General features: G+C 38.0%; 1 protein-coding gene across 2 annotated transcripts in view; it reads right to left on the bottom strand.

Moving 5' to 3' along the window:
* The window catches only part of Mgat4a (alpha-1,3-mannosyl-glycoprotein 4-beta-N-acetylglucosaminyltransferase A), a 73825-nt gene that overhangs the window by 11159 nt on the left and 35203 nt on the right, over positions 1-27463 (bottom strand). For both annotated transcript variants that reach the window (XM_048352265.1, XM_048352266.1), the window contains exons 6-10: positions 13686-13732; positions 11210-11323; positions 9229-9304; positions 3212-3326; positions 1354-1484 (exon numbers count right to left, since the gene is read on the bottom strand). In XM_048352265.1, the coding sequence (XP_048208222.1) occupies positions 1354-1484; positions 3212-3326; positions 9229-9304; positions 11210-11323; positions 13686-13732 (483 nt within the window). The remainder of the gene's footprint in view (positions 1-1353; positions 1485-3211; positions 3327-9228; positions 9305-11209; positions 11324-13685; positions 13733-27463) is intronic.

Genomic DNA, 27463 nt, shown 5'->3' with positions numbered 1-27463 from the left:
GAGACTAAAAATAACGTATTTTTTGACCTACAATAAAATTTCTCTAAATCACCAAGAAAATGTATGGGTTTAGATCATTTTAAGAAAACGATTTGCACATAGGGAAGACAGTAGGTCAGTGCCAAACAAGCATGAAGTCCTAGGCTCAGTTCCCAGTGCCACACACAGAAAAAGACTTGTTGAGATTATTTTGTATGTTATTGTAGCAAAGTATTACTCTATTTTACTATATTTAATAATTTGCTACAAAATGTGTTGTTTGGTTTCCTTGTTGCCTTTAAGAAAGAGAATGCAACGATAAATCACAGGCATCAAAAGCAAGTACACTAAAATGTAAGTGGCAGATGAGATCACACTACTCTAGGAAATAGAGAAATCAGCAAATCAAGTTATATAAGCGCTTATGCCATGAGAGGTTTTGTTTTTGTTTTTGTGGTTCAAGTGGCTTGGAACTCGGGGCTTGGGTGCTATTCCTGAATTTTTTTGCTCAAGGCTAGCGCTCTACCACTTTGAGCCACCGCTCTACTTCCAGTTTTCTGGTGGTTAGTTGGAGATCTTTGAACTGTGATCCTCAGATCTCAGCCTCCTGAGTAGCTAGGATTATAGTATAAGCCACCAGGGCCCAGCTACATTCATGTTTTGTTTGTGCTTACACCTAGTAAATAGGAAGTTCCATCTCTTCTCCCAGCTCTGGTACAATTCAAACTGAATATAAAATATAATTTTGAGAAAAGGGTTTCCTATACATATATAACCTAGGCTATCATTAACCTTGTGATTCTATTGCTTTAGCCTCCTGAGTGCTAGAAATAGATATGTGCCATCGTGCTCAGCTTTCTAATTCATTTTTACAATATGATTTCTTTGGAAAGAAAGTGCTGGCTAGAAGACCAAAGCAAAAATGATCATTTAAATACCTGTTACTACTAATCACCTCAAATATAAGCATATTGCTTTGTTCCTTGCAAGAAATATACTGAAATACTTTGGCTTGTCATTATTTTGACATAAAACACCTCAGGTATGTTAGGGTCTGATATTGTTCTTGAAATATGTGAAGAAAGATTAGAGAGACAAGGAAGAACACAAACTGAACACCTCAGGTCTGATCCATATCAGATAACAGCTAATAGTAACCAAACAAAAAAAGCCCAAAGACACCATCAGCATTACCAACAATCTAGAGAAAAGTCATTCCCCTGGAAGAGATTTTCTACTTTTCAAAAATCCTTCTACTACCAGCTACAGAATAAAAGCTAGCCGTAAGAGGGCAAAATATGTCTCCCTAAAAGTCACTTCTATAAGCTAAAGATAGTAAAGTAGCTCCTTTCACCTTCAGGAGAATTCACTTACTGCATCTTTTTCAGGGTTGCAGACTTTCACCCAGAGAATATGGTCCAATAGCCAATCAATGGGTTTCTCCTTATAGAACATAAATATGAATTCTACAATCAGAGTGAGGTCTGGTGCTTGAAACATTTTACCTGAAAAGATATTCCCAGTCAAGAGCTGTAATAAAGAAACTTAAGGGATTTCAACTATCAGCCATCATGAACAGTTAACAGAAGCAAACAAACATGTTTTAGCTAAACATTCTCTTCAACCCACATCTGGTGAACAGTGACACTACTATACTGACACTATTACAAAAGTTACAACTATTGGCTCCGGATTGGAACAGAAACAGTTTTTTCTTTGACATCTTACTGAGATACTTCCCATAGAAGAACTTGAGAGGTTTAAGTTTCTTAAAAAAAAAAAATGGTATCAAAATCAATAAATGAGAAACAACAACAAAAAAGGTGTTTTTGTTTTCATTAAATTTTTTTTTTTTTTTTTTTTGGCCAGTCCTGGGGCTTGGACTCAGGGCCTGAGCACTGTCCCTGGCTTCTTTGTGCTCAAGGCTAGCACTCTGCCACTTGAGCCACAGCGCCACTTCTGGCCATTTTCTGTATATGTGGTGCTGGGGAATCGAACCCAGGGCCTCATGTATATGAGGCAGGCACTCCTGCCACTAGGCCATATTCCCAGCCTCATTGAAAATTTTAAAAGCAGAGATATTTCCTGAATCTCAAATAAGTTATAATACTTTATTTTACTCCAGTGCTGGGGACAGAACTCAGGCCTTCACACACGCAAAGCAAGTGTTTCACCACTCAACTACAGCCTAAGTCCTAACATTTAACTATCTCTAGAGTACTATAGGCAATGCTACTCAAGAACACTACTGCGCTATTTTTAGGTTTTGTTTGTTGCAGCACTGGGGACCAAACCCAGATCCCTGGACAGGAAAGGCAAGCATTCTAGTAAAAGCTTTAGTTTTTTTTAGACAGGGTATGTGCTACCACGACCAGGTCTTACTTTTTTTTTTCTTCCTCCAAAACTAGGTCTCATGTTCACTAGACAAGCAGTCCACCACATCAGCCACATACACCCAAGGCCTTCTGTTTGTAGTGGTTTTCAGACAAGTGTCCACCCTCCAGGTAGCTGGATCAGTTGGACATCACATTATCCAGTTTGTGGTTTTTTGGTTTGTTTTGTGCTTGTATTGGGGCTTCAACTCAAGGCCTAGCATTCTTTCTTGGCTTTTTTGCTCATGGCTCCCACTTTACCATGTGAGTCGTGCCTCCAGTTTCAGCATTTTGCTGGCTAACTGGAGATGGGGATCTCTCAGATTTAACTTCCCAGGCAGGCTCTCAATCTTGAGCCTCAGCTCTCAGTCTCCTGAGTAGCCAGGATCACAGAGGTGAGTCACAGCTAGATTCTGAGTATTTTTTAAACACTTGTAAATTCCTTTAGTTTTTCAGCTTTAAACATATTCTTTTTCATTGCTGAATTTGGAAAATTAGCCCCCAAAAGTCCTTAAAATGAACATTCCAACTAGTTAATCAAAGAAAAAAAAAAAGCAACCGCTCAATGAGAACTTCATGCAACGAATGAAGTATTGAGAGTTCACAATCGCATGTGTTCTCAAGACTGGCTGGCATGAGCGGCTCTATAGAAAACTTTTAGTTCTCTCCAGAGAACCTTGAAAACTTCCAAATTCTGTCTTGTTCATTTTAATCATTTCATACAAAGACATTTACCTAAAGTAAATTTTTCTCAGAAATCCACTTCCATAGAAAAAAGCTTTAGGACAGAAAAATACGATTAGCTTAAGGTTCTGAAGCTTTGTTACTTTAGAAAAGTGAATGAGAGAAAATTTTCTTACCAATGAAGCCTAGCTGGGAAAACTCTAGAATCATCCATTCCTCAGAAGAAAGTTGAAGTGCAAAATTTTTTATAGTATTAAAATAATTCTGTTTGACAATAATATCATCTTCAAGCTAGAGAAAATAGAACATCATTAATAAATCAAATGAGGAAAAAGATGCAGATAGAAGAACATTTTACAGGACAAAAAAAAAAACAAGCACATTTTCATCATGAAAACTAATAAACAATGGCCCAAAATGAAAATTAAAACTCCAAAGTTATTAAAAAGAAATGTGGAAAATAAAATGAAAGATGTTTTCTGTAGGTCAATTAAAACACTCCCTTAAATTGTGAAAAATATCAATGAAACCTTGTGAATTGCTCCATTTTTTGACATTTTATAGTGTTCAAGAAGATTCCACGCTATCTATCTTTTGAAGAAAAATAATTTTTTGCAGCCATTTAAACTTTTTGTACTTTTTGCATCAACATGTACCTACTCATAGAGAAGATCAAAGACAGGCCAGTCCCCTTCATTTTCCTACCCCTACCTGGAAAGCTGAGGTCACCAATACATAAAAGTTGGTTTGTGCCAGCTAGAAAAACCTTTTGTTATAGACAAACAGATGCATACATGAGGCTTCCATCTTCATCTGGAATTGAAACCAAGGCTTCACATGTGGGAGGCAATAGCTCTAAATCTTCAGCCCATTTAAAGAACCATTTATAATATTCCTAGGGTAGGATAGCACTCCTCTCCCCTCACCCATGCAACCATAAAGTCACATCTCTAGTACTATGAAGACGAGTAATCTTTGCTTCTCTGCTTCTCAGTCAAATTTTCTAGAGGTGACCACTTTATAAAGATTCAAAACTAACAGGATTTAAGGACTTTCTAGGTTAAATGTTTTTCTAATTTTGTAGATAGATCTGCATATACTCATAGAAGGGCTCCTACAGAATGTACAAATTAACTTCTACTGAGGTACAATTTGGGGGCAGACAACACTTGTAAGAAGATTCATTGAAGTCTTTGGTTTGGTATAGCTGAAAATTTAGAAACAATTGAATCACTAACAACAGTTACTACAATGTCTGAATAATATTTCAAGAAATTATTAGAAATTCTATCAATAAATTTAATGATACCTACAATATGTTAAAATTATATAAAAAACAGATTATCAGTCTGTTAAGTACAGTGTCTTGTTGTAAATGGATTATCTTAGACGTCACCAAGATAGTGGGACAAGAAAATCTAGCCCTCCTCCCCTGAGAGATATGGTTTTAACATGAAGAGTGTTCTGTGCAAGTTTTATCTAAAATATATACACATATGAAAACACATACAGGGCCATATGCATGTATACACTAAGCAGCAGTATAGGCAGGGGTGGATTTCCATGGTATAACCCCTTTGAATAATTAACAGTTTACCAAAATGAATACCACGAAGCTGAAATATGTCTGAGGTAGGTGGGCAGAAGGGAAGGAGGTAGAAAAATGGAGAGAAGAATGGTGGGCAAACATAGTCACTGATACATGAAAATGGAACTAGGAAACATGAGGAGATACGGTCGACAGAAATACAGGAAGAGAACGATGGGTCCATATGCACTGAACACATAAATTGGCATGGTGAACTGAAACTTTTTTGTACAACTATTTAAAATAATTTTTAAAATTACTAAATAAATAAAATTAGAGCATTCAATAGCCAGAGCCCCTTCCCTTGAGAAGAGAATCAGCATGATTGGGAAGAAACATCAACTCCTGAGTTCTCTCTAGGAGAAAAAATAATAGTAATACATTCAATGTCTTTGGCTTCTAGGGGTACACCCCAAGGGACTTCTCTCTCTCTTCCCTAAATCCAAACAGTGACAGTAGTAGGGCACCAACTAGGAGCTAAGAACAAAAGCTCTTACCACCAGAGGCCTTAGTACCAAGACACTAGGCAGAGCTCCAGTACTCTGGTTTACTATACCATCAGAGGCCTCAGTACCATCAAGAGACAGTAGGGGGAGTACCACAGCAGAAACCAGTCAACTTCAACTAGATTATATCCATAAACTCAGAGGACAGAGCGCTAGGAAAGATTTCAAAGGGCTTCACATCTTTTCATAAGATGACAAATATGCCTTCCAGCAACACCAGGCTGCAAAGACTAGAATAAGCAGCAAATTTGTAAATGCAAAACTCCCAAAAATAACAAAAAAACACTGTCATAGGATACTTGGTGAATTGAAAGGGAAAGTTAAATACCATGAAAAATGGTATATAAATAAGAGCATCCACAAAAAGACAAACTACAGAGGAAAAGCACACAGAAACCAGATATATGAAGAACATAAAACCTAAACTGAAAGGGCCTATAACAACAGACCTACCCAGGTAGAAGAAAGAATAGTATCAGCAAACCTAGAGACAAAATTTTCAAAATGAATGATTCAAAGGAGCAGAAGGAAAAAGAATTCAAAAAATAAAGATGGTATAAGGGACCTATGGGCACCATAGAACATACATTAAGGAAAAAACGTCCCATTTGAAGAAATAATGACTGCAACTTTATCAAATACAAAAAGAAAATGGACATATAAATTCAACAAGAACTCTACAATGATAAATCTAAAGACACCAACACTAATAAAAATAAACATCAAGTTTCCAAAAAAAGAAAATAAGGAAAAGGACCTATTTTACAAGGGGGCGGCCCTTTATTGGGAGGAGGAAGCAGTACAAGGACTGAACTCAGGGCTTCCTGCTTGTTAGGCAAGCACTCTACTATTTGGGCAACACCTTTCAGTCCTTTTGCTTGTAGCTCCATTTTCAGATGAAATCTCATCTGATATTGATACATTTTCATAAATGAATACATTTCTGTGCACATGGATAGTAAATATTAAAAGGTGCACATTACAGAAAGTGACCTATATATTTAATGTAATACCTACTCAAATCTTAATGGAATTTACACAGAAATAGGAAGAAAAAGTCCCTACCTACATTTCATATGAAATCTTGAGGGCTTCCATAGCTAACTCTTAGAAAAGAATAAAGTTGGAGGCCTCACATTGATTTTAAACATATGACATAATAGTAATCTAGTATAGAATTAACCAAAATAGATATACAGATCAACTGGGTGAAACAAAGCCCAGAAAAAAACTATTACATGTATGGACAAATGATTTTCCACCAGTGTGCCCAAAATACAGTTGGAAAAGCATAGTCTTTTTCAACAACAGTGCTTAGAAAACTGGATATTCCCATATAAGAGAATAAAATTGGGGATGGAAATATGGTCTAGTGGTAGAGTGCTTGCTTCCCATGCACGAAGCCTGAGTTTGATTCCTCAGCACCACATGTGTAGAAAAAGCCAGAAGTGGTGCTGTGGCTCAAGCGGTAGAGTGCTAGCCTTGAGCAAAAAGCCAGGAACAGTGCTCAGGCCCTGAGTCCAAGCCCAAGGAGGCCAAAAAAAAGAAAGAAAAAAAAAAGGAAAACTGGATGCCTATTTTATACCATATACAAAAATTAACTCAAAATAGGTTAAAAGCATAAACTGAAGAGTTAATATTATAAAAATTCTAGAAAGAAACACAGGAGAAAGCTCCAGAAAATTGGATTTGGCCATGATGTCTTAGATACAACACAAAATAGCGACAACAAAAACTGACAAGACTACCTCAAAGCTTACAAACCTGAGCTGGGTATGGTAATACACAATTGTAATTCCACCACTCAGGACGCTGAGGCAAGAGAATCACAAATTGAAGAAGCCTAAGCCTACATAGTGAGTTCCAGGCCATAGCCTGTTGTTTTACTGTCTCAAAAACAATAAACAAAAGTCACAAACTTCTGTGTGTCAAAATTTAAAAGGGCAATTGGAAAAGTATTACAAAACTAAATAAGATAATGGAAAATCACATATATAATTAAGGAATAGTTCTCTAAAATGTTAAATAACTTCCATACTCACAACAAAATACTCAAATAACCCAACAGAAAAATGGGCAAGGGTCTTGAATAAACATTCCTCCAAGAAGATATATAAATTACAAAAACATAAAATGATGTTCAACATCATTAATCAAAGAGATGAAAATTAAACCACAATGAAACACTCTCACATATCAATTAGAATGATCACTGTAATATGTTGGACAGGATGTAAAGAAAATGGGGCTCTTGTGCACTGTGGGCACCCCACTGTACACTTTAAATTCCCCTATGTGATATTCTTAACAAAATAGCAAAATTTAATAATACTGTAATTTATCAAGTAAATGGCACCCTTATAAATATACTAGAATAAAATTTCTCTATGGCATTTAAAAGTAATGTATTGTCTAAATTGAGGATTATCGTGTATTTGCATGCAGAACTCAAAGATTATTAAGACATATAGTTATTCATCATTTACAGTTCTTATCTTGTGAACTAAGAAAGAGTTGCACGTTTGAATGGAGCTGGCTGCTACTGGACCCTGAATGTCATCTACAGGTCCATGGGTTAATGTGGTTTTAGTTCCAAAAGAGGCAGGATCGGAAATAGCAGAACCCTTAAAAGGTGGGGCCTAGTAGAAGGTCTTTAGGTCACTGAGTTCATTCATGCCTAGCAAGGGATTGTAGGTGCCTAGCTGCTCCCTCCTTCTATTTTACTCTCTCCTCACAAAGTGGATGGTTTTTGCTCTTCCACACATTCTTGCCTTGATGTGAAATCTTAGCACAGTTCCAAAAGCAAGGAGATTGCAGTAAGTAGTCATAGACTGAAACCTACAAAACTGTGAGTCAAATAACTCCTTCTCTTTTTAAGTTTATCATCTTGGGAAGCTGATGTACACACTGACCCTAGGTTAAATGTCATAGACATTCTAACCTCTATTTACCTTCCCTCCCTGTGAACTCAAGCTGTTTCCTTCTCTCTTCTCCCAGCAGCTTCCCAACCATTTTCTTTTTTATTAAGGTACTCAAGAGTGTATTCTGTCTACTCTCATCAGTCTTCTCCTAAGAAAGGACCTAAGGATGATTACAGTAAAAAAAAAAAAAAATGAGGAGAAGGCTTACTGCCAACCTCAAGAGAGTTTACATTTTGAACAAGGGGTAAAGTCTCATTGGTTAAAGAAACAAAAATTCAAACTGTGGGATTTAGGGCTTAAGTCATTAAGAAAAATGGTATTTGAATAAAGTTAACAACTTCCTAAGTTTTTTGGGGGGTGGGATTTGACTGCTCATGACATGTTCATGAATCATGCCACTGTTCTGACATTTAGCATGTTGACTGGAGACAAAGTCTCTCAAACTTTCTGCCCCAGATGGCTTCAAATTGTGATCCACTGATCTTGACTTCCTGAATAGTGGCTAATGGTTACAAGTGTCCAAACATTCTTTAAAATGTTGTCTAACTGGCTAACCCAAAAATTTATACCACTGCATTCTTAGATCCTTTCCTAGGAGACTTTGATGAGAGCAGTCAGAAGACACTCTGGGTCCCTTAATCAAAAAAGAAATGGCTGGGAAGCTGCAGGGAGAGGAGAGCAGGAAACAGCCTGACTTCACAGGGAGGGTAGATAAACTGAGGTCAGAGTAACTAACACATTTATTCCGCTTGCATAGAATTAAGGCTATAATGTCAAAACCAGGATGTCAGAATTGAATGTCAATTCTATTATCTTTATATAAAGGAAACTATTGTGGCTTAACGCCAATTATTCTACCATGAGACCACTAAAATTACTGAAAGAAAATTCTTTGGAACTTGTGAAATAACTAAATCTCAGTTCACTGTAACAGTGGAGAGAGGAAGAAAGAAAGATAGATCAGAAGTGAGGGGAGCAAAAGAGAACACAGGACTCAGTGAGCTGTACATAACCTGGGTGATGGGGTCTGTACTTGCTGCAGCCAGGACCGCACAGCCCATTCTCCATTACCACTGAGAGGATTTGTGGTTGCAAAACTCCCTACTTTAATGAAAATATGCCTTTAGTAGTAATATTTTCTTCATAAGTAGGAAAAACATTAAAAAAAACACACTTACCTGAATGTAATATACACCCTTTTCCTGAGCATACATCATTAGAAAACAATAATCCAAGTTTTGCTTTGTTCTCCATCTGAAATAGTTTCAGTAGACAGGTTAAGAATCAGCTTCAAATTTAGTAAAATAAGATTAAATGTGTTTGACTTCAAGCGTCTATTTTAATAAACATACACACAGAATAGACCAAATTCGTTATACCTAATGAAGCCCTAATGAGGACGTATTCCTAAGAATACGAACTCTCAAGATGTGTGAATAAAACAGGAGTCTCACATCAAAGTCAGTTCTAGAACTATATTAGAACATGAGAGGCATTAAAAGACCCAGCAAGAAAGACATAACATTTTTTGTTTTTTTGTAGTGCTAAGAATAGAACCTGGAGCTCCATACATGCTATGCAAGTGTTCAACCTCTGAACTATTCCCTACCAGTCCAAGAAAAATCCCCTCATTTTCCAAACTTCCTTAATCATGGGACTTTCTCTCGGTAGCTTGATATTTCGTTGAGCTAGTGCCCTTACATTTTAAAGATTGTCACTCTGGTGTCCAGGGCTGTGTTTATAAACAGGTTCAAATTCATATGTATTGAGCTGCGTATAATGGTATGTATTCAAGTGGGCACAGGGCAAGTAAGGCAAGCTACTCAGGAGGTGAAGATCACAAGTATCATGGATAAAAAGCTAATGAGAACATGTGCATGTCAGAGTGCATCTGTTATGGAAGCTATGCAATGGCTAAATGGGAGGATCACAAACTTGAAACCCTACCTAAAAAGTCTCAACAAAGTGTTGAAGGTGTGGTTCAAGTGGTATAACGCCTCCCTGGCAAGCGCAAACCCCTGAGTTCAAAATCCTAGTGCTAATCCTAGTGAGCTGGTGGCTCACAGTGGAAATCCAGAAGATTATAAAAAGCTCTTCAAGAGACTTACACTTGGAGAATTTTGGTTCAAAATCAGATCAGGCTTTTAGAAAAGTCTGTGAATTTTTAAAAAACTTTGTTAGCCAGCAAAATGGATGGAGGCATGGCTCAAGTGGTGAAGCATCATTTGTAAGAAAGCTGGGGCTGGGGATATGGCCTAGTGGCAAGAGTGCTTGCCTCGTATACATGAGGCCCTGGGTTCGATTCCCCAGCAACACATATACAAAAAATGGCCAGAAGTGGCACTGTGGCTCAAGTGGCAGAATGCTAGCCTTGAGCAAAAAGAAGCCAGGGACAGTGCTCAGGCCCTGAGTCCAAGCCTCAGGACTGGCCAAAAATAAAAAAATAATAAATAAAAAGAAAGCTGAGCAAAAGTACAAGGCCCAGAGTTCCAGCCAACATCCTGCACCCCCCAAAAAAAAATCAGTCCTGCCAAAAATAGGTATATGCAATGAACATACTGAATGCTAAAAAAATAAAATAAACTTATAATATTAGATCCTTCCTGAAAATTTCTGATGGTCTACAGAAACACACTGACTAGTGTTGAGTAAGAATGGCTCCAAGTCATTTCAAGAAAACACAGTAAACAGCCAGTCACCGGTGGCTCACGTCTGTGATCCTAGCTACTCAAGAGAATCTGAATTTGAAGCCAGCCTGAGCAAAGTCCTCAAGACTCTTATCGCCAATAAACTATTCAGAAAAGGCCACAAGTGGAGCTGTAGCTCAAGCGGTAGAGCACTAGCCTTGAGCAAAGAGCAGCTCAGGAACAGTGCCCAGGTCTCGAGTTCAAGACCCAGTACTGGCACAAAAAAAAAAAGAAAGAAAACCCAATCATATCCAAGCTCATACTAAGCTCTCATTCAGTTTAAGAGAATTCCTCCAGAATATATTTCTCAAGCAGTCCTGAACTTAAAATAATGAGATTACCTAGACTTCTAACCAAACTTTTTTCCCAAATTCTTTCCAAAATTTCCAAATTCCAAATTATTTCCCAAACTATTCTAATGCTTTGATGAACAGCAACTACTCTAGACATCATGCGCAAAAGAACAGCTCACCTTACTCTTTCTTTAGAGTCTCCAAATGTCTCCTTCAGGTTTGTCAGGTCAGGGTAATAGCTTTCAGGAGGTGATATTATTTCCAGCAAACCAGAACTGATTTCTTTAGAAAATCTATCATGAGAAAGGTCAGCTGAGTTATTTAAGTTCGATGAGATTTCATTTATCTAATGCTCAATGTACTGGATCTAACCTGACACGTCTGTAGCCATGCGTAGCAGGTTATGTGGTCACAATGTAATACAGTGAAGAACTTCATCACTGACATCATTACTAGAAAGTGTAGGTTTCTCTAGTAGCTTTAAGTTTTTGGCTTTGTTTTTTTCCTAACAATGCTTCTTAAAAGTATAAAAATTCCACTATTATCCTTAAAGTAGAATAAAAACACTAGGCAAACTGCAGGCATTATATTCCTTAAACGAATCAGAATTTAAAACATAAATGAAGTTATCACAGGAAATAAAGAATTGAAGAAAGCAAACAAATGAATATTTGTGTGCATCCAAATATGTTGTTCATGCAAAGTTCAAAGTTCTTCTATTTTCAGGAAGCTTTAGTTGTAGGTTACAGTATTAAGAGCATTCTAAATCAGTGATTCTCAAGTGGGAGCAATTTCATCCTTCCTGGGGACAGTATGGTTGTCATAACTGATGACTAATGACACCCTTAACAGGTTATATATAGACACACCCAGAGCCTGTCCAACATTCCACATGCATGGCTACCCCCTGTAATAAAGAATTCTCTAGCCCAAAGTGTCAACGGGGTTTATGCTGAGAAAAACCTTTTCCCAAGTTTTGAAATCTTTCCATTTCTTTACATATGGTACAATATCATTCTTTCTAATGGAGGAGCAAAGATCCACTGTGTATATATGCCACATTTTCTCTAATCATTCATCCACTGAGGGGTATCTGGGCCAATTCCATACCTTTGCTATGGTAAATAGTGCTCCAATGAACACGGTTGTGGTAGTGGGTTTACTGTATTCTGGTTTGAAGTCTTTTGGATAAATGCCCAGGAGTAGAATTGCATTGGGTATTTCTATGTTTAACTTTTTGAGGAACCTCCATACTGCTTTCCAGAGTGGGTGAACAAATTTACATCCCCATCTAACAGTGTACTAGGATTCCCTTTAGGATGCATTCTCACCAGCATGTTATTGTTTTCTTGATAAAAGCCATTCTAACTGGAGTGAGGTAGAATCTCAAGTAAATGAGGCCCAGAGAACAAAAGGATATATGTGCTTCCCTTGTATGTGGAAGCTAGTTTTAGCTTATAAACTTTTAAGTAAATATGTTGGATGATATGCAAGTGTACACAAATGTATTAACTGAAACATGATAAACTCAAAGGAGAACTCAAATAATGTAATTCTTAGAAAGGCAAAGTCAAAGTTCAACAAAACAAACACTAGGAAGCAGGTTCTTGAAAGGGATGGAGTGAGGTCAAGGGACGCAGTCAAGAATTCAATGTATATCCTATAAAATTAAGAACACTGAGGGAAGGGATGGAAAGGGGAGAATGTTGAAAAGGGTGACATTAATCAAGATGCACTGTACTCAACCTGCTTTATTAAACGTCAACTCCTTTGAATGACTACTTAAAAGATAAAGTTCTGAAATCAATTCACCGATTCAAATACAAGTCTCTTTGTATTCTCATTTTTCAAGTCTCCACAGTGAGTGTGTGCCTGACTTTGCACAATTTTTCTTAGTGCTTCATTGTACTTTCATTCCCCTGGCCTGGCCTACACAGTTAGAAAGGAATAAATCGGCAAAATAACAACATATACCTCACAAACCTGACCACGTGGTCTCTAGGAAGGAAAATCAGTAATTATTATTGTTTCCTTATTTAAGTGTCTACAGTAGTGTGTGTCTATAAAGACTACCAAAAAGCTTAGCACTTAAAGAAAATCTAGCAAATTACAATTTAATCCTGAACTATGGATTTTAGTACTTTGACCAAGAGAGTCAAATTATTTTAAATCTAGAGTTGTATCAATTCTAATCTTTATGATATATTACTAAAATGACTAAGGCAACATTATAGAAAATAGCAATGCCTGAAACTTACTAAGCTTCCTATAAGTTACCTGAGAGTCCTGCCCACAAGAAACTGGTAACATGGTTTGTAGCACAGAGGTCTATAATGGTTACATTAATATCTGTCCTGATAGCCAAAAAAAAATTCCACCTGATAGAGGGTTGAAGATTAAAACAATCTCATATTACTTTCCATTACTTTCAAAAACAGACTGTTTATTGATAGTGTTGTATACATATGATATTCAAGTCTCTTCTACAATGTAATATGCCTATTTTATCCCTTCAGATAACTGGATTTTTTAAATGACAATTCAAATAAACCACTGACAGTCTAAAGAACAATATGAACAAAGACATGTTATAGCAAAAAAACTAAAGATAATAGTAACAAAAATGTTTCCATTTATATCTTAGAAAGGACTTACTCTTTCTCCAGGTTGGTTACAACACCATGTACATAATCAATATCTGTCTGAGAAAGAAAAAAAAATTACACCTACATTCGTGTTTTTAGAACATTTAGTCTAACCTATAATAAGAGATAAATGATAAAACATACACTGAAATTATCACACTAAACTGCTAGACAACTTGATATGCATTTCTATATTGTTCTATTACACTACACTTGTGTCGCTACCTACTAATACAGTAAAAGTAGACTTGTAAGTTATTATTTCTGATTGTCAATGTTCAATTCATTACAAAAACTCGACACAGAGACAATATTAACTTCTCCTGAAACATCCAAACTTTAAGTAGCAAGTAGCCATAGAGACAGAGACAGTGATCTTACTTGGAATCAAGAACCACAAAGTCATTTGGGGCTGAACTGGGGATATTGCTTAGTGGTAGAGCTCCTGCCCAGAAAATGTTAAGAGCCGAGTTAAAAACCCAGAACTACACCCCTAAAAGGAAGTTGGTAACATGTTTTCTGAATAAGTATTTTAACTGTAATTTTTATTCATTGGAATTTCTAATTTTTATTGTTTAAAGACTTAAGAGAAAGGAATCTTAATTCTACACATTCAAATTTCTAAAAAGGAACTCTGAAGACACAAAACACATACAGAAGAAAATTCTCATAAGCTCAAACATTTACACCAATGTATATAGCTATAATTTTGAATAGTATAGCTAACTATGGTTCATGTAAATTGTAATATATTTAGCAACAACCTGAAATTCAATTTGACAAGCATTTAGTGAATACTAAATTTTGCCTGCCTGAAGAAAAAGGAATACAAAGAAGACAAAGACTGGCTCCTTCTCTCCAGTAAGTTGTCTAAGGAAATGAATCTATAAATCCGTTATGCAATGCGCAATCCAATTTATGAACCAAAGTAATTCATATAGAATAAAACTCATAATCTTTATGCTGCTTGCTAATTAACATATGTAACAAAAGATTCATTTAAAAAACTGCAACTGGCATCACATTTACACAAAAGATCAATTCTTTCTGGTTTCCGCTGGCAGGACTATTCTGGACAACACTAGAGGAAGATAAAACTCTGACCCGTCTAGGAACACAGGACCCTACCAGAATCTTTAGACCCTTCTCTCCACTGGCAAGGAAGAAAGGCAACCATTTGCTGATCCTGGAGCTTGCTCAGGTTAACCTGAGAGCAGCTGCTCTTGGTTCTTTGTAAAAGGTACGTGGAGACTTTAAAAAGCAGTGATATCACTCAATTATGAGAACATATCTGTGAATCTCAAACTGGGGTACATATATCTCAGGGATATAGGAATAGTATGCATAGACAGGAATAAAATAGCCAAAAAAAGCAAAAGAAGAAATAACATTTATTCCAGGACAATTAAGTGTTCTCATGATTAAGTACAATATTTTTATATTAAAAATACGAGATTATAGATGTATGCTGAAACATGAACATTGAAAACGTTCTGAGTAAAAGAAACCAGTTGTGAAGATCACCAAATGTGACTCTATGTGGATGGGGATGGGAGGGAAAAGGTGAGAGAGAGCCAGAGACGGGTTTACATTGTCCCAAAAGAAATGTACTCTTTACCTGACTTATGTAAAGTTCTGTCACCAGCCTTTTCTTCAGAATCACAGGCTGGCTAAGCAACAGTGGAGGAGTATCTATACAGAATATCTGAAAAGGCCAGGAGAGGGAGCTGTCTCTTCAAATGCACAGGACACAACTTAACATAAGAAACTAGGAACCAGGGAATCCTCACACCTACTCCTCACAAGAAAAAAAATAAACAACAAAAACCCCAGTAATGGACCCTAAAGACATCTATGAAATGACAAATAATTTAGAACAATCTTCTTAAAGTAGGTCAGTGAATCATAACAATATCAAATAGAAAATGAAATTTGGAAAATACCATAAAAAGAAAGAAGTTAGACAAAGCGACAGAAATTTTAAATGAAGTAGAAATATAATAAACTAAAACATTTAATAAAAAGGTAAAACACAAAATTAGATCAAGTTAAAAATGAATAATTAGAGGACAAAACTTTGAGGTTACAAAGTTAGAGGAAAGGGCAAAAAGAGAAATTTGAAATGAGTAGAGAAAGCCCACATGAGGAGACTATCAAAAGTCCAAATCTTCACATAATAAGAGTTGCACAAGGAGGAAAAGGGAAAGTATAAGGTAATGGCTAGAAAAAACTTTCTAATTTGGAGGGAGAGAACAAATAGGTACTCACAGTACAGAGGTCTCAATAAAATTCAGCCCAAAGAGGCATTCACCAAGACACGTAACAGTCAAGCTATCAAAAATAAAAGTGGTTCCTGCCTGTAATCTTAGCTACGTGGGGAGCTGAGCTGAGAATGGGAGGATCATGGTTTGAACCTAGACCAGACAAAAAATTCAACTCCTTTAAAAACAGTAGCTGGGCACAGTAGCATACACCTGTCATCCTTAGCTATGTGAGAGGCAGAGATGAGAAGGTTTGCAGTTCCAGGCTAGCCTGAGCAAAAAACAACATTCACTATACTCCATTTCTTTAGAAGGGAGCTTGGCATGGTGGCCCTTAGGAAGCCTTAAGTAGGTGAATCATAGTCCAGGTGTACACTGGGCAAAAAGCAACATCTTATCATTAAAAATCACCAGCAAAAAACAGGCTGGAGGCACGGGGGAACAGTAGAATGCCTGCCTAGCAAATGCAAGGCCCTGGGGGGACTGCTTTTAAGAAGAGAGGACACATGAAGAGGTAAGAAACACATCATATATAAATGACTGCCAATACAACTACCAACTGATTTCTCAGCAGAAAACACAAAAGTGTATAATTTTATGTACAAAAATATGTAGGAAAAAAGTAGCCTTTCAGAAAAAGAGCACTAAAATTCCATAAATAAAAGTTAAGGGAGTTCATCATCTTATAAGAATTGCTAAAGGGAGTTCTTTAAGCTGAAACAAAAGACCTCTCAATAACATGAAATATACAAAAGCAAAAAACTCAATGACAGAAGTATAACAGCCATATTTTGAACACTCTAGGACTGCAATTGATGGTGTATAAAGCAATTTTCTTTCTACTATGAAAATTAATAACTACAGACAAAATAAACTGCCAAAGGATACAAATTACAGAATGATAATGTCATAAACATAAGATGAGAGGAGAGAATAAACATGTAGTTGTTGCATGCAATCAAAGTTGTTACCAGTTTGAAAAAGGCTGTTACGAGTATAAGTTAATCTATGTAAGCATCATGGTAGTTGCAAAGCAAAAATCTTCAACAGAAAAAGGGTATTGAAAACACAGCACTACATTAAACTACAAATATCAAACTGCAAAGGAAGGGGGAAATTTTTAAATTAAAAAACAACAATTAGCAAAATCAAAGTAACTCCTTATTTATCAGTAAGTGCTTTGGATGTAAATGGATTAAATTCTCCAATTAAAAGACTTGGTTGACTGAAGGATTAAATAAATTTTAAAAAGAATACGGCCCAACTACACAACTTCATGCTGCCTACAAGAGACTCAATTCACTTTTTTTGAACTCAGGGCCTCGTGCTCTCACCTTGTTTTGAGAGGCGGGAGAGGCAGGAGCTTTACCACTTGAGCTATGTCTCCAGTCTGGCTTTTTGATGGTTACTTTGGAGACCAAGTCTACAGACTTGTGATTCTCTAGTTCTTAGCCTGAGTAGCTAGGATTACAAGTATGAGCCACGAGCACTCAGATCAATTCACATTTAACTATATATAGAGAAACTGAGTGAATGAAAAAAGATATTCCAGGGGCTGGGGATATGGCCTAGTGGCAAGAGTGCTTGCCTTGTATACATGAAGCCCTCAGTTCGATTCCCCATCACCACATATACAGAAAACGGCCAGAAGTGGCGCCACTGCTCAAGTGGCAGAGTGCTAGCTTTGAGCAAAAAGAAGCCAGGGACAGTGCTCAGGCCCTGAGTCCAAGGCCAAGGACTGGCCAAAAAAAAAAAGAAAAAGATATTCCATACAAGGTATTCCCATAACAAAAGCCAACAAGAGACTGGGAAGGTAGCTCAGTGAGTGCTTGCCTAGCATGCATGAAGCCCTGGGTTTCATTCCTCAGTACCACATAAACAGAAAAAGCCAGAAGTGGAGCTGTGGCCCAAATGGTAGAGTGCTAGCTCAGGGACAGTGCCCAAGCCCTGAGTTCAAGCCCCAGCACTGGCACCAAAAAAAAAAAAAAAAGGCTAACCAGAGTAGCTATACTTACATTAGACAAAATAGACTTTTAAGTAATAAAGAGACAAAAAAAGGTCAGTTATAATGACAAAGGTCTACTCAACACGACAACTCTGAATATGTATGTACCCACCAGAGAATTCCTAAACAATCAAACAAATACTGAAGGATCTTAAGCAAAGGGTGGAGTATACACAGCAAGAGCAATCACTAAAGACTTGCCATAGTGGATGGTCCTATGTCATCGAATGTGAGTGCTCAGAGCTGCTCAGCTGGCAGTCTCTGACTATCCCTTTACCAGGCTTGTGGAGTTTCCAGTAAACATTTCCTGTGTAATATTCTCCTCTCTAGAACTCTCTTCTGCAATTTTGGTTTTCCCCTTTCTATGCTGTGATACACAATATGTTACCAGGTAGCAAGTTAGAGCAACCACAGTGCTTACTCCTCTGTTGGGTAACCACATCCTGTACTGTCTGTGAGAATGGCTGATTCACAGAGCTTGTCCAGCTTTCTCGTGGCTGTTATCAGGAAGATAAGTCCAATTCATGCTAACTCCATTGTGACTGGAAATAGCATTTTACATACTAAGGAACCAAGGAAAATTCCACAAAGATGATGTGAATATCTGACCAGTTAGCAGGACTAAAATGACAGGCATGTACCAGAATGGGCCTGGCAGTTCATAATACATTTCCCCAGACTCCCAGGAAAAGCAATCACTATCCTCATAATGCTTGATTTTATACGTTACGTTCTATATTTATATACCAACAAAAGCAAGCAATCACCACAGTATTTTAGTTCACTTTACTAGTTTCTAAAATAGTTGTGTGTTAAATATTAAGAGTAAGAAAGCTCAAATGCTAGACAAAAAGACATTTGTAAATGCATCTGTCACAGCCGTTCCTTCTCCTAATATGTTGACACTACAGCAATGTTTTCAAATACTTGAAAACATTTAGTTCAAAATGTTTTCATAAATTGGCTACTTCTAACCATCTCCATGATAACCTAGTCCAAGCCTTACTTGGCTTACAACGGTTTCCGCCCTTACCTAAGAAGCCATTGTAATCTGTCCAAGAGATATACCACATTACTTTCACCAGAACAACAATGTAATCACGAGGAAAATAGACATATCCAAACAGACTCTTGGTAAAATAACTGACCAAAACTCATCAAAAGTGTCCATGTTCAGGAACTGGAGTTGTGGCTCAAAGTGGCAGAGTGCTAGCCTTGAGTAAAAGAGCTCAGACAGTGCCAGGTCCTAAGTTCAAGCCCACAACCAACAACAAAACAATAAAAGTGTCTATGTTCACCAAATAAAATACTGAATTGTTGATATGGATAGAAGGAAATTGAAGATTCCAAACAATTAAACATAATGTGGATTCTGTAATACATGCTAAAACAGAAAGATAGCTTTGACTGGAACATATAAAATTTGAATAAAATTTATAGTTAAAGACAATTATAACTTCCTGGAATTGCAGTTACATCAGTTGATAGTGTTAGAGCAAGCTGAGCAAAGGGAAAATTATCTACCTAACTTGCACAACTTTTCCCTAAATCTAAAATTATTTCAAAACAAAGTTTTTTGTGTCTTAAAAATAAGTAGTATCTTTTATACCTGAAATTCTGAAATGGGTTCCTATCTTTTTATTTATTTATTTATTTTTTTGCCAGTCCTGGGGCTTGGACTCAGGGCCTGAGCACCGTCCCTGGCTTCTTTTTGCTCAAGGCTAGCACTCTGCCACTTGAGCCACAGTGCCACTTCTGGTCATTTTCTGTATATGTGGTGCTGGGGAATTGAACCCAGGGCCTCATGTATACGAGGCAAGCACTCTTGCCATTAGGCCATATCCCCAGTCCTGGGTTCTTATCTTAATTAGAGCAAATTCTGGTAAAACAGCCTCTACGAGCTATCAGAAATTAGAACTCTACTGGAGTGGAATCAATGTTTAAATGTAATGAATGTTTCTCAGGCTAAAATGGCAGTTATATAGCTTCAAAAAAGACTCAAGGCCTCAAATAGAAACTACTGGCATTTCAAAAAGAAAAAATGTGTGTTGGCTCCATTGACTTAGAATAGCAAATTTCTTGCAATAACCTAGAGTGTCCCTTGTGATTTCGCCTGCCCTATCCTTTTCTGAGTGCCTTCTGTGGCTGATCCCCTCCTTGTCATCTCTACTCACAGCCATTCACAGGCCTCTCCTGCTATTTCAAAAATGGGCCTAGCAAAGCTGTTACCTCAATGCCTTTGCATATGAAGTTGTCCACAAGCACATCCTTCAGGTCTTTGCTCAAATGTCCTAACTACATAAAACCTTCACACAGCCATGTAATAATAACTACGTTCCTTGCTCTGACTTATCCTCCACTTACCCTCACTACATCTGATGTACTACGTATCTGGTATTCTCTTTTACAGTGTAGGTTTTCATAGGTAAAGGTTTTGATTTATTCATTTGTTATGTCCAGCACCTATCATTCTTTCAGAAAATATTGTTTAATCACAGGCAAGATTTATGGCCTCTTTTATATGTGTACTTTCTCAATAATCATTTGTGTGACCTATAATAAATGTATAAATCTTGTGTGTGCACACACATGCCAGAGTGGGGCTTGAACTCAGGGTCTTGGGTACTTGGCCTTGCTTGGCTTTTTTCGCTCAAGACTGATGCTCTACCACTTAGGCATACTTCTACTTCTAGCTTTCTGCTGGCTAAATGGAGACAAGTCCTACTAATTTGTCTGCCAGTGCTTCAAGTAGTGAGGAATACAGATGTGAGCCACTTGGTTGCCTAGCTTGCATAAATGACTTAAAAGCTAGATGTCTTAAAATCGATCAAATTATTGCTGACACACCAATATAGCAATAACTAAAATCAAGAACATAAGTACCTTGCAAAAGGATGATAAACACACAAAAGACTTAAATGATACTACTGAAGGGCGCACTCCATTTTGTCTTCTCCAGCTCTATTTGGCCTCTTTAACCTTTTCTTCCAAAATCTCACTTTTCTTCAGTCATCTTGGATTCCAGGAACAATACTGAACAAGACAAGGGACTGACACTATAACAAGCCTCCGAAGACAGATTATCCCATGAGATCATTCCCCAAATGAGAGCAATGATCGGGGAAGGTGGAGCTGAGCAGGCACTCAGCTCATGGGAACAAGGCTGCTCCCTTCAAGTGATGACAAGGACAAAAAATTATCTAGACTCCATTGTAGAATCAGAACAGAGATAATTATCAGATCACAACCCCCTTCCCTTTGTTTCCCTCTCCTACAAAATCTCAAAGCTCTCAAGCCTCATCAAGATTTAGAGGTCATTGGACCCCTTCAATCTGTTCTGCCCAACATGGCATGTCAATTAAAGCTACTTTCTATGACCTTCATCACTGCTCATTGATGTGAGAGGCCAAACCTACTGCCCCAGAACTGGGCTTGTGCCCTAAACTCTGGTAACACTGTTCACCATCTGACCTAATAAACATTTATATACAGAGTTGTCTCCTTGATTAAAAAAAGGAGAGAGAGAGTCCATTCTCCCTGATCACACATGGATAGACCAGGGTAGACTATACACTGGGCCTTTTTTTTTGCCAGTCATGGAGGTTGGACTCAGGGCCTGAGCACTGTCCCTGGCTTCTTTTTGCTCAAGGCTAGCACTTTGCCACTTGAGCCACAGTGCTACTTCTGGCTTTTTCCATATATGTGGTGCTGAGGAATCAAACCCAGGTCTTTATGTATATGAGGCAAGCACTCTACCTTTAGGCCATATTCCCAGCCCACACTGGGCCATTTATAAAAGCACTGATATGCTGGACCCTGTGGCTCACACCAGTAATCCTAACTACTCAGGAGGGTGAGAGATAAGGATCATGATTTGAAGCCAGCCTAGACAGGAAAGTCCGTGAAACTCTTACCTTCAATCAGCCACCAAAAAGACAGAAGAAGAGTTGTGGCTCAAGTGGTAGAATGCTCAGAGACAGCAGCCAGGCTCTGAGTTCAGGCCTTAGTTCAAATTCTTAAGTGGTACTTAAGATAGAAGTCTATAGCCTTAAATAGCCTATGTAGAAAACTGATTGCCAACCTATAATCCATGCATTCATCTTAAAAATCTAAAAAAAGAAAAAGGCTACCAACAAACAGCAGGAATGAGATAATTAAGATTAAAGCAGAAATCAGTTAAAAAAAAAGAAAGAAAGAAAGAAAAGAAACTAGAGAAATGTTGAATATCTCTGCTTAGCCTGGAAGCCAGCCACTTAGAGGATATAAAGGGTTGCAGAGGAAGAGGAAACAGTGAAGGAAGTGGGTCGGGTAGAAGAAAGGAGACAGAAGCTGAATCTGGCATAACAAAATTTGTAGATCTACCGGACTCTTCAACAACAGGCATATGCAACTAACATTTTTTTCAATCCTCCCTCACCACACACACACACACACACAAACACACACACATGCACACATGCATGCACGCACGTGTGCGCTCAATGACACAGAAACAAATATTCTTGAACTGGGTGTAGTGATTCAGGCCTGTAACCTCAGAACGTGGAAGCCTGAAGCAGGAGGATTGCATTCTCTGTCAGACTAAACTACATAGCAAAACACTGTTCTGTCTCAAAAAACAAACAAACAAAAATAATTTTGTGTGATGCTAGCCTTCAGGAACACCATCTATTATTTAGTGGATTTTTAAGATTTTTTTTAAAATCTCCAGCACCTTCCTCATTTTATTGCTTGAATAAATCCTTGGTCAACGAGTGAAAGAAATTTGTACTATTTGCCCTATTGAAAACAAGACAAACAGGTTAATTATGAGTGCTTGAGGAAGCATAACTGCAGTGAGCTCTGTGTTTCTGAGGCTGTTCTCCTCAGGTGCTTGTGAGGTAGAAAAAGAAATCTCAAAACCATCCAGGTAACTATATCCTCGATGAAAATGCACAGAAGTGTCTAAACAGAAAACACTAAACTGCTTAGAGTTGGGGTAAGTTTCGACACTTCTGACAGTACTTTTCGTTTCCTTCCTTCATGCACAACTATCAGTGAGAACCAGATGCATGAACTACATATTTCATTTTTGAATATTAGTAACTGAAATTTTGAAGTTCAAAAGAATCCAGTTTGATACCAATAGTCAGAGGTGACATGAGCAACTACACAGACTTGGCTCTATGACAGAAGATAGTCTTTATTTTGTTGTAGTGGGTTTTCTGTTGTTTCAAGAAAATGAAAAACACCATTAGACTGGAATAACCCCTCTGACTCTACTGCAAGCCAGTAGCCAAAAAGCCAATCTCCTTCAATGCTGAATCAAAGAAAAAGCAACAAGAACAGAACTACATAACTTTCTTTTTTTAAAAGGGAGAAGCTCGGTAAAACCTAGCAACAAAACATTATCTCATACAGAAATGAAGAAAAACTGTTGCCAAACCTTTCAACATTCATTTAAAAGAAAACCAATTGCAACAGTTGTGTCTAAGAAGCAACATCAAATTATTACAAATGAATGCAATGATGCAAAAATACTTATGAAAATTCTAAGGACATAAAACATCTGAAGCAAACTTTTAAAAAAACAAAATTGAAGGACTTCCTCAACCTGACTTCAATATTTTAACATAAAGCTATTCAGCTAACACTAGCACAGAGAGTAATTTTGTAAAATTTGAAATCTCTCTACTATTTTTGTAATTTATTGTCAGTCAAAATTTTTCAAAGTAGTTTTAGAAAGTGAAATGTGACCTTTTCTCCAAAAAAAACAAAAAAAACAACCTAGAAAACAGAGTCTAGCAATCAGAAATTGTAAAAACTATCTAGATCATTTCCTTGGCCAAAGACAAAATAAAAATTTAAAAAATCACAACCTAGTAACAATAAAGAATACATTACAAATTAGCTAACACAATGCTCAGAAGAATATTCATACAAATTCTTTTTTTAACAAAATGAAATAATGAAAATAAATCTGTTTAGCCTTTGGGCCAAGATGCATGAAAATCCAGAAGGAAAAAAAAAGAAAAGCAGGTGTTGAAGAATTGGGAAAACAGACCCCGAAATGGGCTTGGGAGTACATATAAAAACAAATACACTAACCAAGAAGAGGAAAGAGGAAGAAACACACATATGCACAATAATCACAAAAAGAACAAAGTCTTACTTTGCTCAATTTTATGTAAAGAAAGTATACATCCTGGGTTCAATCCCCAGTACCAAAACAACAACAAAGAAACAGTAGAAACTTCACTGTATACAACACACACACACACACACACACACACACACACACACACACACACACTTTATAATAATCATGTGACTTGGAGCTGGGAATATGGCCTAGTGGCAAGAGTGCTTGCCTCATATACATGAAGCCCTGGGTTCAGTTCCCCAGCACCACATATATAGAAAATGGCCAGAAGTGGCGCTGTGGCTCAAGTGGCAGAGTGCCAGCCTTGAGCAAAAAGAAGCCAGGGACAGTGCTCAGGCCCTGAGTCTAAGGCCCAGGACTGGCAAAAAAGAAAAAAAGAAAAGCATGTGACAATCTTTCAAAAAATTGAAAACATAGGAAATAATGGCTCCTGATGTAAGTAAAATATACAACAAAAAGAATAAAAACTAAAAATGTCACAGTAATTTAACTCTCTACTCAACTTCTATATTCATTTACAAATTTAACTCCTTTATAAAATTTTACCCATAGTCTGGTAATAAGCTTTGTCAAACCAATTAGGTCAAAGGCATAAAAATATCTGGGCATGGTGTTATACATCTATAATCCCAGATACTCAGGAGGCAGAGGTAGGTGGTTTGAGGCTAACCTAGGCAGTTAGCTGGTGACACTATCTGAAAAACAAACTTAAAAGCAAAAAGACTTAGGAGCATGCCGGTGTAGAGCCTCGGCCTAGTGAGCTCAAGGCCTTGCCTAATGAGCTCAAGGCTTTGAATTCAATCCTCAGTATAGAGGGAGGAGAGACAGAAATGGCATAAAGGCCTCAGGCATCCTTGCTGAAAAGCACCACACACTGCATACTAAACACCTCTGAAGGTAGATATTCTCTAAATTCAGTTTTTCAGAGACTAACTGTAGGTGCTTTTCCAACATGGTCAACTGGTTATGCCATTCAACTTGAATTTTACTTTAAAAAATAAATGAGGACTTTAGAATGCTTCTAGGAAAACTACAGAAACAAGGTGAACAAACAGGGTGATATGAAAGGCATGCCAGCTAAGGTTCTCTTTACAAATTCTCCACCATCATTATGGTTATCACCAATATCACCTGCTTGTTATGGCTCAGGCCACATTCTGCCTGATCTGTGTCTTTCTAAAACCACTGGTAACAGCATCTACACATGGACCCCTGCATCCCTATTGAATAACTATTCTTTCTAGTGGTAGTTACAAAAATATTTGGGTTATCTAGATACAACCTGTGTCAGTGACAATCTTAGTGACAACAGGTAAAAATAGCTTCTGGCAGAAGAGTCAGAAAAAAATGATTTACTAAAGGTGACTGAGGAGAATTCACCAGCTCTCTGATTGGGCTGAAGAACCAAGCTAGGAAGATGCATAAATAAGGTTGCACTATAGCCAAGAATCATAGAATGTTCCAGAGCCACAACTTACAGACTCTCACTCTGGTGTAGGTGCCTCTGCACCTGCCCTGTGGTCCCAGACACTCCCTCTGCCACCACAGGCTGATCACCAGAACAGTCATCCACAATCCTCACTCCCTCTGCCACCACAGACTGATCACCAGAACAGGCGTCCACAATCCTCACTCCCTCTGCACCACGGGCTGATCACCAGAACAGTCGTCCACAATCCTCACTCCCTCTACACCACGGGCTGATCACCAGAACAGTCGTCCACAATCCTCACTCCCTCTGCCACCACAGACTGATCACCAGAACAGTCATCCACAATCCTCACTCCCTCTGCACCACGGGCTGATCACCAGAACAGTCGTCCACAATCCTCACTCCCTCTGCCACCACGGGCTGATCACCAGAACAGTCGTCCACAATCCTCACTCCCTCTGCCACCACGGGCTGATCACCAGAACAGTCATCCACAATCCTCACTCCCTCTGCACCACGGGCTGATCACCAGAACAGTCGTCCACAATCCTCACTCCCTCTGCACCACAGGCTGATCACCAGAACAGTCATCCACAATCCTCACTCCCTCTGCACCACGGGCTGATCACCAGAACAGTCGTCCACAATCCTCACTCCCTCTACACCACGGGCTGATCACCAGAACAGTCGTCCAGCTAGAACTTATAGGCACAGGAAGGAACTTCCTGAATAGAGTCCCAGGGGCACAACAAATAGGGGAGAGACTCGACAAATGGGACTACTACAAATTAAAAAGTTTCTGCACAGCTAAGGACATAGCCACCAAACTAGAAAGACAGCCAACGATATGGGAAAGGATCTTTACCAGCACAGCAACAGACAAAGGCCTGATATCGGTCATCTACAGAGAACTCAAAAAACTAAGCCCCTCCAAGCCCTGTAAACCAATTAGGAAATGGGCAAAGGAGCTAAAGAGAGACTTCACAGGAGAAGAGATAAAAATGGCAAAGAAACATATGAGGAAATGTTCAACATCCCTGGCAGTAAACGAAATGCAAATAAAAACAACCCCCAGATACCACCTCACTCCAATTAGAATGGCCTATACTCTGAACTCAGGCAACAACAAATGCTGGAGGGGGTGTGGGGAAAGAGGAACCCTTCTCCACTGTTGGTGAGAGTACAAATTAGTACAACCACTTTGGAGAACAGTATGGAGGTTTCTCAAAAAGCTCAATATAGACCTACCCTATGACCCAGCCATACCACTCCTAGGCATCTATCCTAAACAGCAAGTTCCAAGATATCAAAAAGACATTTGTAATTCCATGTTTATCGCGGCACAATTCACAATAGCCAAAATATGGAAACAACCCAGATGTCCCTCCACAGATGAATGGATCCAAAAAATATGGTACCTATACACAATGGACTACTACACAGCGATTAGGAATGGTGAAATATTGTTATTCACAGGGAAATGGTCAGAACTTGAACAAATAATGTTGAGAGAGACAAGCCTAGAACACAGAAAACAAAGGGGCATGATCTCCCTGATATATGACTGTTAACAAAGGGAGACGGAGAGACAGTAGAGACCAGGTCTGTAAAACCAAAACCTGCTTGTCAAATGGTATTTCCAGCAGGATTGGGTCAGCAACCCTATACTATGTAACTAAAACCAAACAACTACTCAACATATAAAGGTCAAAAATTGACCTCTCAGTGGATCACAATACCTCAAAAGCTATGTATGTACGTTCATATAAGACTACTGTCGACAGATTGTCTAATGTCAACATTACATTTAAAGCCCTAGGTGAACTTTCTTGGGCGTAGGCCACATGGCTACTGTATATGTTCTTGATACATTGTATATTGTATATATGTCTACCTGACCTAGGGAAGGGAAAGAAAAACAGGGTGTAAGATATCACAAGAAATGTAC

This window comes from Perognathus longimembris, chromosome 8 (assembly GCF_023159225.1).
Source record: "Perognathus longimembris pacificus isolate PPM17 chromosome 8, ASM2315922v1, whole genome shotgun sequence".
Classification (NCBI taxonomy): Eukaryota; Metazoa; Chordata; class Mammalia; order Rodentia; family Heteromyidae; genus Perognathus; species Perognathus longimembris.
The sequence above is the reverse complement of the archived record's forward strand: the minus strand, read 5'-3'. Positions and strand labels throughout refer to the sequence as shown.